Source organism: Salmo salar, chromosome 13 (assembly GCF_965601325.2).
Source record: "Salmo salar chromosome 13, fSalSal1, whole genome shotgun sequence".
NCBI classification, from domain to species: domain Eukaryota; kingdom Metazoa; phylum Chordata; class Actinopteri; order Salmoniformes; family Salmonidae; genus Salmo; species Salmo salar.
Window position 1 is genome coordinate 58,810,770 of NC_138303.1, and position 12,457 is coordinate 58,823,226.

At 42.7% G+C, this 12,457-nt stretch overlaps 1 protein-coding gene across 2 annotated transcripts; it reads left to right on the forward strand.

Moving 5' to 3' along the window:
* Nucleotides 1-458: 458 nt before the first annotated feature.
* On the forward strand, nucleotides 459-9,466 carry LOC106567491 (protein YIPF5). Of its 2 annotated transcripts, none has more exons than XM_014136781.3 (6): nucleotides 459-561; nucleotides 3,901-4,023; nucleotides 4,262-4,428; nucleotides 7,023-7,168; nucleotides 7,321-7,502; nucleotides 7,743-9,466. In XM_014136781.3, the coding sequence occupies exons 2-6, from the start codon at nucleotides 3,911-3,913 to the stop codon at nucleotides 7,903-7,905; spliced, it is 771 nt and encodes a 256-aa protein (XP_013992256.1). In that variant the 5' UTR covers nucleotides 459-561; nucleotides 3,901-3,910; the 3' UTR covers nucleotides 7,906-9,466. The 2 variants fall into 2 exon arrangements, with proteins under 2 accessions (XP_013992256.1, XP_013992255.1); XM_014136780.3 differs by having other exon boundaries at nucleotides 464-570; nucleotides 7,743-8,153.
* The last annotated feature ends 2,991 nt before the right edge of the window (nucleotides 9,467-12,457 follow it).

The following is a 12,457-nucleotide window of genomic DNA, read 5'->3' on the forward strand; positions in this document are numbered from 1 at the left end:
GGTGAGAGCAGTGCAGAAAGGGTCAAAACCATGAATAGACCATTGCAGTGTCTTAAATGTAAAATGTTTGGCCACATGGCAAGTTTGTGCAGATGGAATAAATATGTTGTGGAAGAGTCGGTGGATACAGTGTGCCATTGGGGTGGGAACCATGCTCCCGGCTTCCAGGAGTGGCCGGTAAGGGCGAAGGAGGTTGAAGTAGCAAATATCCTTTTTTTCCACCAGGTCTCCTATGCAGAGGCAGTGCAAATAGCTGAAGGAGCAAGTGCAAATGAGGAAGAAATGGCAATAAATGTCAAACCATCAAGAAATATAAGAAACTTGACATAATTGTGAATTGGGGGGGGGGGTGCTACCCATCCAACCTTCTTCACCCTTTTCCCTGTTTTTCTGCGTTTTCACCCCACACAATAGGTGGCACTATGCACCTCTAACGTATATTTCCTGACCGCCAAATACCATAGAAGAGTAGACCCGGAAAAACTTTCCTTTAGTTTTTTCTTGACACGTATCTAGCAACGAAGTTGGCGGAGTCCAGTGTTGAATAGTTCATCGTTGCAGGTAACAACGGTTAGTATTGCTTAGTCAAATCCATGTAACAGTAAAATACGTTTTTATAGCTTGGTTAAATATTGTGTCGAGGCCCACATTCATTTTAGCAAAGCCGCCTGATCCCGCGAGCTTAACGTTACAATTAATATCCGTGCAGTTATGATGTAACTAGATATAATTTCCAGACTGATACTATAGGTAGTGCAGTGGTATGGTAATCAGTCGGGTAAATTACGAGGCTGCATTCCTTTATTAGTCTGCTCTAACTAGTTAGCCAACGTTAGCTAGCCACCCTGATTGTCTACGGAAACTAGTTAGGCATCCAGTTAGCCAGCTAACTTGGAGTACATTTGGCTACTTAGCTAGCTGACGTTAAATACCAGTTTTAGTAAACTAGCTAGCTAACCAGCTAACGTTAGATGGCAAATTATTTATTTAATCAAATATTGCCCCGCATGTTTAACAAACGTACTTGCCAGCTAGCTAACGTTAACTCACCTAGCTAACGTTAGGTTAACGTTCTTTGCGTGGTTGCCATGGCGTTGTAAAGCAGCCTAAACAGCGAACTCTGTAAATGTTGTAGCTACATATTTGTTGTTAGTGTTTCTTTCTTAATCAGCGTTTTTGTTTTTAATAAGTTTATTGGATATCTAGTTATTTATATCCACGGAGTTGCGGGACTGATGGCATGTTGACTTGTCTGGTTTGGCTAAATAGCTGGCTGAAGTTTGTGTTTAAAAGATGCATCTCAGCCCCGGCTGCTTGATCAATGAGACCTGACCCCCATTCTGAAAATGTCAGAGCTCGTAGTGGAGATGACTACTGTTCTAGACTGATGTGTGGTGGGCTTTCTGCGCTGTAGTAGCAGCAGAGGCATCACCAACATGGGTGCTACACGTCAGTTGTGGAGGGGTATGAAGTCGCCACAATGGAAATAAGTTGTCAAACTTTTGTCATCCTCGATGATTTTAAATGTACTATCTACATGCGTGGGTTGTATTGACTTTTTCCACATTTTGTTACATTACAGCCTTGTTCTAAAATGTATTCAATTGTTTTCCCCCCTCATCTATGTACACATAATACCCCATAATGACAAAGAAACAACAGGTTTAGACATTTTAGCAAATGTATTTTTTTTTTAAAACGGACATTTACATACAGAACCAGTGAAAAGTTTGGACACCAACTCATTCAAGGGGTTCAATATATTTACTATTTAATACATTCTACACATCAAAACTATGAAATGGCACACATGGAATCATGTAGTAACAAAAAAAGTGTTAAACAAATCAAAATATATTTTATATTCAAAGTAGCCACCCTTTGCCTTTACAGCTTTGCACACTCTTGGCATTCTCTCAACCAGCTGTTGGAAAAGCATTTCTCACGAAGTCTCTTGAAAGAGTTCCCACATGCTGAAGACTTGTTATCTGCTTTTCCAGCACTCTGTGGTCCAAATCATCCCAAGCCATCTCAATTGGGTTGAGGTCGGGTGATTGTGGAGGCCAGGTCATCTGATGCAGGACTCCATCACTCTCCTTCTTGGTCAAATAGCACTTACGCAGCTTGGAGTGTGTGTTGGTTCATTGTCCTGTTGAAAAACTAATTATAGTCCCACTAAGCGCAAACAAGATGGGATGGTCTATCGCTGTGGTAGCCATGCTGTTTAAGTGTGCCTTGAATTCTAAATGAATCACAGACAGTGTCACCAGCAAAGCACCATCACACCTCCTCCATGCTTCATGGTGGGAACCACACATGCGGAGAGATCATCCGTTCGCCTACTCTGTGTCTCAAAGACACGGCGGTTGGAACCAAAAATCTCATCAGATCAAAGGACAGGTTTCCACCGGTCTAATGTCCATTGCTCGTGTTTCTTGGCCCAAGCAAGTCTCTTCTTCTTATTGGTGCCCTTTAGTAGTGTTTTCTTTGCAGCAATTCGACCATGGCCCGATTCACACAGTCTCCTCTGAACAGTTGATGTCTGTTACTTGAATTTCTTAATTTTCTGCATTGACTGACCATGTCTTAAAGTAAGGATGGACTGTTTCTCTTTGCTTATTTGAGCTGTTCTAGTCATAATATGGACTTGGTCTTTTACCAAATAGGGCTATTTTCTGTATACCACTAGGGTTGCAAAATTCCCAGGTTTTCCAGAAATCCTGGTTGGAAAACTAGAATAAGCAGGATATCCAGGAATCTTCCAAACAGGGTTTCTGGAAATTTAGTTACTGGAATTTTTCAACCCTATATACCACCCCTACCTTGTCACAACACAACTGATTGGCTCAAACGCATTAAGAAGGAATGAAATTCCACACATTTACTTTTAACAAAAGACACCTGTTAATTGAAATTCATTCCTGGTGACTACCGCATGAAGCTGGTTGAGCAAATGCCAAGAGTGTGCAAAGCTGTCATCAAGGCAAAGGGTGGCTACTTAGAATCTCAAATACAAAATATTTTGATTTAACACTTTTTTTGGGGGGGGGGGGGGTTACTACTTGAAACCATATGTGTTATTTAATAGTTTTGATGTCTTCACTATTACTCTACAATGTAGGAAATTGTAAAAAAAAAAAACAAAAACAAAAAAAACTCTTGAATGAGTAGATGTGTCCAAACTTTTGACTGGTACTGTACATATTACTGTAACTACCTCGTACCCCAGCACATTGACTTGGTACCGGTACTCCTTGTTTAGCCAGTCTCCTTATTGTTTTAGTTTGAACATGTTTGTTGCTTTTTAACTCTGCGTTGTTGGGAAAGGGCTCGTAAGTAAGCATTTGACGGTGAAGTCGACACCTGACCTGTTGTATTCGGCACATGTGACATGAAATTTGATTTAGCTAGAATGTTGGTTGGCTAGCTCATCACTAGTTTAACTAGCTAAATGGCTAGCTAGCTAAAGTCACATATCAAGAGGGAATACCGTTGAAAACAAACATTAGACAGCCAGGTAGCTAACGTTAGAGTTGGGTAGCTAGTTGGATAGTTAGTTAACCAATCAGGTATATGTTCACTGTCTTCCTGAATATAGCTAAGTTTGCCACTACCGTTAAGATTGGAAGGTAACTTAGCTAGCTAGCGGTCAGTAAGACTGTCTAGCCACAGATGGCAAGTATATTTGGTGCATCAAATGGCTTTCCCCTTGATGCTACGTTTCTAGCGAGCAAACGTATCTACATGAAAAGAATCATACCAGGAATAAGGGCAGCAGTACACACTAACTTCCCAGATACCAATGCATCAAGCGGTGCTAAACTAGCCATCAATTGAATGCTGTTTACACCATTTTCTCCTCCGGGTGTACAATGCTCATTATCTATTTATTTTTTGCAGACGGTCAAAAATGTCAGGGTTTGACAACTTCAACACAGATTTCTACCAGTCCAGCTACAGTGTAGATGACCAAGGCCAACCTGCTGGATATGGCTACAGTAACACAGAAGACCCCTACAAACAGTATGTTTTGTCAACTTGTTAAGATTGCATTGACCCCAGTTACTTATCTGTAACTCACTGTGCTCTGAAAATACACATGCCTGTCAACAATTTGATAACAATGCATTTTCCCTCAATGTCTCTCAACGGCCTGTTTTGCTAGTATTGTTCCCTATGTGTTGCTTACTAGCTTGAGGCATAGTGTTTTTAACAAAGCCATGAAGGTTTTCTGAGAAGTGTGCCTATGTTTCCCCCTCAGGGGTCAGTATGACTACTCCCAACCGATGGGGTACTCAGCCCCAGGGATGATGCAACCCCAGCAGCCCTACACAGGCCAGATCTACCAGCCCACACCAGCCTTCACACCTTCCCCCACACAGTCTATGTACGGCAGCAGCTTTGATGATGAGCCCCCGCTGCTGGAGGGTAAGGATAACCAAGTGGTGATACTCCATAGGGAAAGGGGTGGTAAAGAATTCTAACTCAGTTGCTTGATCACAAATCAATCCTTTTCCTCTACTTGCCTAAGCACTTTTGTTGATCTGAGAGGATTGGCTAGTTGAAGCCAGGTGGAGCTTTTAGATTTGATCTTTACCTCTGACTTACTCTGAAGCAATGGAGCTTCATACTAGGGATTGGGGGAATGAAGACACATTTCTCAAGGTATGAGTGGTCAGGGGAGCACATAGCCAAAAGGATCCGACTCTCGTTCTCGTGTCGGATAAGTGCTATGCCGGAATATGGACAGCCGGAGCCCAGCGCAGTATATGGCTGGGAAAACATTCCTCAATCCAGGGATGGAATATGTCGTTGTACTCCTAGGGCTCTATTTTATCTGTATCAATGAAGTCTTGTGTTAGTGTGATTTAAAATGGAAATGTTCCTGCATTAGTGGAGACTGCAGGCATGGTTAATATGTCGGCTCAATCGGAAATGACCTTTTACATTTCTATCGTGAAATCTGTAACCCTTCAGCAATCGATTGAATATAGCTCCTAATCAAAATGATGAAAGGTGAACCAAGAAGATTGAAATATGTCTGCCGTTTTTGTCAACATGCTAGGTTAGCTAATGCTAAAGCACCCCATCGGATTCAACTACACTTTTGGTAGCTACTCACCCCATCCCTAGGCATTGCATTTTCATGGAATCCAATGGGTGGCTATAGCATTAGCTAGCCTAGCATGCTGGCGAAAACAGCGGTTTAATTTACTAGCTGTATTTCAATCTTCTCAATTCACCTTTTTATAATTTCAGGATGATTAGGCGTATGTCATACTTTTTGGTCATGTAATGTATGTGGACACATGCTCTGGGGTTGAGTTCAGGGCTCTGTGCAGGCCAGTCAAGTTCTTCCACAACATCCACACAACAAACCATTTCTGTATGGACCTCGCTTTGTGCACGGGGGCATTGTCATGCTGAAACAGGAAAGGGCCTTCCCCAAATGGTTGTCTCAAAGTTGGAAGCACAGAATCATCTAGAATGTCATTGTATGCTGTAGCGTTATGATTTCCCTTCACTGGAACTAAGGTGCTTAGCCCAGACCATTATTCCTCCACCACCACTCCAGCCGATGCTTTTCATTGACAATGTTTATCTTAAGCTTGTGTGCGTCTTCTCGCCCATGGAAACCCATTTCATGAAGCTCCCAACAAACAGTTTCTGTGTTGACATTGCTTCGAGGCAGTTTGGAACTAGGTAGTGAGTGTTGCAACCGAGGACAGATGATTTTTATGCGCTTCAGCAGTCGGCGGTCCCGTTCTGTGAGCTTGTGTGGCCGACCACTTCGCGGTTGTGCCATTGTTGCGCCTTTCCACTTCACAATAACAGCATTTACAGTTGACCGGGCAGCTCTAGCAGGGCAGAAATTTGTCGAACTGACTTGTACGATGTGGCACCATCTTATGGTGGTGCCATATTTGAAATGCGCTGACCTCTTCAGTAAGGCCATTCTACTGACAATATTTGTCTATGGAGAATGTATGGCTGTGTGCTCGATTTTATACACCTGTCAGCAACGGGTGTGGCAAAAATAGCTGAATCCACTCATTTGAAGCGGTGTCCACATACTTTTGTATATATAGTGTATTCCATCCCTAGGTTGAGGTACAGTATGTTTTCCCAGCCATATACCGCGCCGGGCTCTGATTGTCCACATTCCGACTAGAGGGAAATGAACAAGTCAGATCCTTTTGGCTTGGGAGCACATCAAGATATATAGAGGACTCTAGTGCCCAAAAGCCAATTTTAGCATGGGCAGCACCATTAAGGACTTTCACCATTTTGAAGTGGTTAACTGGGTTGGACTTCCTATGGTTTAAGGAAGGATCACATAATTCCATCCAGGTCATCAGGAGGGATCAGTCAATTAATTATACTTGTGAGCAAACGTTCCATAAATGCAGGTGGCAGTAAATCGCCAACCTTGGCTTCATACCTATTCAAACAATACACTCCAGTTATGTAACTTTGTTTGTTTTCCTACTCAAGAAGTAGTAGAAGAAAATTGATTACTTCAAACTTCAGATGGCCTCAATGGCGCTACCCGCGTGCTCAGATGCCATAACAGGACAGATGCAAAGTTGTGATCTCTATACATCTCTATGGTGGAGCACTATGATGGGTTTAGTGAGATATGTGTCCATGTTGCCCTCCCCTGTGACAAGTAGAGTGACCCAGTTGTGTGCACTAAATGGGTCAGCAGTCAGGGATCACCAGGGCCATCCTGCTAAGCTAATAAATTACTCCAAGTAAGGTCTTATTTTGGAGATGAGCATTCATCTGATACATTGGTGTGTCGTAGTGAAAAGTGTTCTTGATACAAAATAAATGTTTCTGTTGCTTGTAATTTCCTTTTTAAACTGAAAAAGTGTCATTCTAGGAGGTATAGAGAATTGTATGGTTCTCATTTTTTCTGGCTATATTGTAAGAATGAGTTGTCCCTTCTCTCAACCAACCCTTTCACTTAAATCTGACATTGCTTTAATATAATGTATTGCTTTTGCTCTACCTCACAGAATTGGGCATTAACTTTGACCACATCTGGCAGAAGACCCTAACAGTGCTCCACCCCATGAAGGCAGCAGATGGTAACATTATGAACGAGACTGACCTGGCTGGGCCCATGGTGTTCTGTCTGGCCTTCGGAGCCACCTTACTTCTGGTAAGAACTATTCTATTACTGATGCAGTACAGCACTTGAACACTTACATGGTATCTGTATGTATTTGTCATTATACCTTGTGAAGAAATGGCTGTAAACGCAGATGGCTGATGAGTTGTCCACATGTTCCCGTCTCTGTCTATCTGCTACAGACAGGAAAGATCCAGTTTGGCTATGTGTATGGCATCAGCGTCATCGGCTGCCTGGGGATGTACTGTCTCCTCAACCTAATGAGCATGACAGGTGTGTCGTTTGGCTGTGTCGCCAGTGTCCTGGGCTACTGCCTGCTACCCATGATCCTCCTTGCCAGCTTCGGAATAATTTTCTCTTTACAGTAAGTACAAACATGGGCCTGAGAATAGAGGTTAGATCAGTTTAGTAAGGTACTCTGTCACATTATATAGAGCAGACCTGTGGATTAGAAGTGTCAGGTGGTGCATAACATAATATGAGCCTTTGCAACTGTAAAATGACTGACTTTTGATGCTCTTTGTTTGTGGACAATTTAAATTGCACATTTTCTTACCAAACAATGTACCAACTGTTCTAACTGGCTTTTCTTGACCTTTTTCAGAGGCATGTTTGGAATAATCATCGCAGCCACCATAATTGGCTGGTGCAGTTTCTCCGCTTCCAAGATCTTCATCTCGGCCCTGGCCATGGACGGACAGCAACTTCTGGTGGCGTACCCCTGCGCCCTCCTCTATGGGGTGTTCGCCCTCATCTCTGTTTTCTGAACTGTCTCCGTCTGTCTGTCATCTACACCATGCAGGAAAATGGCCCAGCAAACCCAACTAACTTGAGGACCAGTAAGACGCGCCACTGTGCTGCACCCCCATCACAGTGCAGTGGTGTGGCCAGAAACCCTGTCAGTTGCATTCCACTTCTACACCCGCCGACAGGGGTCAGTTGTAGTATCAATTCCAAACCCTTTTGATTCAGGACTAAGGACCCATCCACGGACCTCTGCAATCTTATATTTAATGTAAAACTTGTTCTTTATTCTGTTTGTGTTTTTGGTTCTAAGATTTATTTGAGCTTTGTTTGTTTTGCACAGGTATTTTAAATTTTATTCAACTGAAGCAGGTGACTTGAAATTGAGTTGTTAGAATAAGACCTTGTTGCATAGTTAATCTCTCTCTTATATCAACAGCCCTCTCATTCATACATACACATCTGGGTACTCAGAGGTCTCCTTACAACTCTGAAAAGACATGTTTTATAAACCTGCAATCATTTTCACTCCATTTTCTGTCCCGTTAGCTCTTTCTTAGAACAATTTAAATTGCTGAAACGTGGCACTGACTGACCAAAGCTCTGCCTTGTGGCATTCTTCATTGTATCCCCCCCCCCATGTGGTCTGGGCTGTGTTGGTTATGCAGCTTGTGTGATTCTAAACTTTGGTCAGTCAAAGGGCCTGCGTGATGGCACAGCTGTGTACACACTGCACACAAACATGCACACACTCAAGTTATGTCCAAAATGAATAAAAAAAGGTGAATAGATATTTGTGAGGTTTACATTTTATTGTAAGATTGTTTGTTGTTCAAGATCACATTAACCGCACTGCAGGGCTCTGGCCTACTGTGCTGTTCAGACTTTGTGTATCCACATTTTTTTCATGAACAGAATAGGCGTCACAAGGCTGTTAACGGTATTGCACTACAGGCCGGTCAAACCACACAAGAAGTATCTCGCAGATCCTTGGCGATTTTCTGTGTCTTAACCATTATTCCCATGACGTTTGTATTTGATTGGTTTTCTATTTTTCACCTGAAGGCTATGATGCATTGTTGAGCTTGTTTTTTGGCTGCAGGTTGATTATGGCACACTAGATTGCATTGATTAACTGTTGTCATAGTTTGTCTTTTACTGTTCACTTTGACTGACTACAATGTGGGTGTGAATTTTGGTTTCACTGTTAATGAGCACGGTTTTATGGTCATCAGTGTTTTTTTCTCAGTTTTCCTATAACTTTGTTTCTTGTGCTAAACCTGAGCTCCTGGAGGGATGCCATTTTATGTAGCCTTCCTAAGAATAATGAATAATGCAAGAAAATTAAATGCAGTGCTTTATTTCAACAAACTGTACACAAGGGTATACTTAGCATTTCAACCAAGAGCCATTTATAGTGCTGCTCTTTTATGGCCAAGTATTTATATACTGTATCATTTGTTTTTGTACAGCTAAAAAGTCCCACGGTTCTTTTGTCATGTTGAAGTTCTTGATAAATTGGCAAAGCGTCGTGCTTGTGTGGTTTTTATCGGCCGCTATCTAAATAAAATATAGGTCGATACATCTTTTTTTATTCTTTCATGCTTTCAACCTGCAACAATGGTTTGTGGTTTTTGGAATTCATCCTGTAATGACTGGCTGGTGGAACCAAAACCATATTTTTCTCTACTGCAGTGGTCATTCATTCTGGTCCTGGAGAGCTACCCTCCTGTAGGTTTTCGCTCCAACCCCAGTTGTAACCTACTTGATACAGCTTATCAACAAGCTAGTTATTAGAATCCAATGCGCTAGATTAGGGTTGCAGTGAATCAAGACTTGATCTCTAGGAACTGGATTGGAGAGCCCTGCTCTACTATATAACATCAGTCTGTATGTTGAGAGATCAAAGATCTTTACTAATTGTTTGGATTATGTTTTCAGTATGAAGGTAAATGACACTAATGCCCCATCCTGATGGCAATGGGTCATGGTTTTGTATCCCAGTCACTATTAGTCTATAGGAAAAATAGAGATTCATCATATTTGATTAATTATGAGGATATACTATAAGTATTTGTATTTATGTATCCCCATTGGCTACTGTCAAGGCAGCAGCTAATCTTCCTGGGGTCCAGCAAAATTAAGGCAGTTATGCATTTTTTTAAACATTACAATACATTCACAACATATTAAGTGTGTGCCTTCAGGCCCCTACTCTACTACCACATATCTACAACACAAAATCCATGTATACGTGTGTGTGTATAGTGCGTATGTTATCGTGTGTTTGTATGCATGTGTCTGTGCCTATGTTTGTGTTTCTTCACAGTCCCCGCTGTTTCATAAGATCTATTTTTATCATTTTTTAAAATCACATTCTACTGCTTGCATGAGTTACTTGATGCGGAATAGAGTTCCTGGTTATCATGGCTCTATGTAGTAATGTGTGCCTCCCATAGTCTGTTCTGGACTTGGGGACTGTGAGGAGACCTCTGGTGGCGTGTCTTGTGGGCTATGCATGGGTGTCCAGTAGTTCAAGCAAACAGCTCGGTGCTGTTTCAACATGTCAATACCTCACAAATACAAGTAGTGATGAAGTCAATCTCTCTTCCACTTTGAGCCAGGAGAGATTGACATGCATATTATTGTTAGCTCACTGTACATCCAAGGGCCAGCCGCTCTGCCCTGTTCTAAGCCAATTAAAATTTTCCTAAGGCCCTCTTTGTGGCACTTGACCACACGACTGAACAGTATTCCAGGTGCAACAAAACTAAGGCCTGTAGGACCTGCCTTGTGGATAGTGCTGAATGCAGAGCAGTGCTCTATTGTGGACAGACTTCTCCCCGTCGTAGCTACTGTTGTATCAATATGTTTTGACCATCCAGGGTTACTCCAAGCAGTTTAGTCTCCTGAACTTGCTCAATTAACACAACAGTTCCACAGATGATGATGATGCAATCTCAATTGCACTCCACACTGCCCTTTCCCACCTGGACAAAAGGAACACCTATGTGAGAATACTGTTCATTAACTAGAGATCAGCGTTCAACACCATAGTGCCCACAAAACGCATCACTAAGCTAAGGACCCTGGGACTAAACACCTCCCTCTGCAACTGGATCCTGGACTTCCTGATGGGCCGCCCCCAGGTGGTAAGGGTAAGCAGCAACAACATCTGCCATGCTGGTCCTCAACATGGGGGCCCCTCAGTGGTGTGTGCTTAGTCCCCTCCTGTACTCCCTGTTCACCCACGACTGCGTGGCCAAGCACGACTCCAACACCATCATTAAGTTTGCTGACGACACAACAGTGGTAGGCCTGATCACCGACAACGATGAGACAGCCTATAGGGAGGAGGTCAGAGATCTGGCAGTGTGGTGCCCAGACAACAACCTCTCCCTCAACGTGAGCAAGACAAAGGAGCTGATCTTGGACTACAGGAAAAGGAGGGCCGAACACGCCCCCATTCACATCAACGAAGCTGTAGTGGAGCGGGTCAAGAGTTTCAAGTTCCTTGGTGTCCACATCACTAACAAACTATCATGGTCCAAACACACCAAGACAGTTGTGTAGATGGCACGATAACACCTTTTCCCCCTCAGGAGACTGAAAAGATTTGGCATGTGTCCCCAGATCCTCAAAAAGTTCTACAGTTGCACCATCGAGTGCATCCTGACCGGTTACATCCCACCTGGTATGGCAACTGTTCAGCATCCAACCGTAAGGCGCTACAGAGTGTAGTGCATACGGCCCAGTACATCACCGGGGCCAAGCTTCCTGCCATCCAGGACCTATATACTAGGCGGTGTCAGAGGAAGGCCCAGTCACCCAAGTCATAGACTGTTCTGTCTGCTACACTACAGCAAGCGGTACCGGAGTGCCAAGTCTAGGTCCAAAAGGCTTCTTAACAGCTTCTATCCCCAAGCCATAAGACTGCTTAACAATTAATCAAATGGCCACCCGAACAATTTACATTGACCCCCCCCCCCACCTTTATTTCTACACTGCTGCTACTCGCTGTTTATTAACTATGCATAGTGACTTCATCCCTATCTACATGTACAAATTACCTCGACTAACCTGTACACCCGCACGTTGACTCGGTAACCCCTGTATATAGCCTAGGTATTATTATTTTATTGTGCTACTTTTACATTTTTTGTAAACATTTCTCTTAACTATTTCTTGAACTGCATTGTTGGTTAAGGGCTTGTAAGTATGCATTTCACGGTAAATTCAACACCTGTTGTATTCGGCGAATGTGACAAATACAATTTGATTTGAAATACAATGCTTTTCGGGTTTTTTTATATTTAGGACTAACTTATTCCTTAACCCATTCTGAAACTATCTGCAGCGTTTTGTTAACTGTTGCAGTCATTTCAGTCGCTGTGGCAGCTGATGTGTATAGTGTTGAGTCATCTGCATACATAAACACACTGGCTTTACTCAAAGCCAGTGGCATGTGTTTAGTAAAGATTGAAAAGCTGTCCTGGGGAATTCCTGATTCTACATAGATTTTGTTGGAGAGGCTTCCATTAAAGTTAGACAGGCAACTCTTTATCCACAATATAG

Coding starts and splice junctions, on each gene's coding strand:
- LOC106567491 (XM_014136781.3), top strand. CDS start 3,911: ATGTCAGGGTTTGACAACTTCAACACAGATTTCTACCAGTCCAGCTAC. Junction 4,024..4,261: donor ACAGAAGACCCCTACAAACA/GTATGTTTTGTC, acceptor TTTCCCCCTCAG/GGGTCAGTATGACTACTCCC. Junction 7,503..7,742: donor GGAATAATTTTCTCTTTACA/GTAAGTACAAAC, acceptor GACCTTTTTCAG/AGGCATGTTTGGAATAATCA.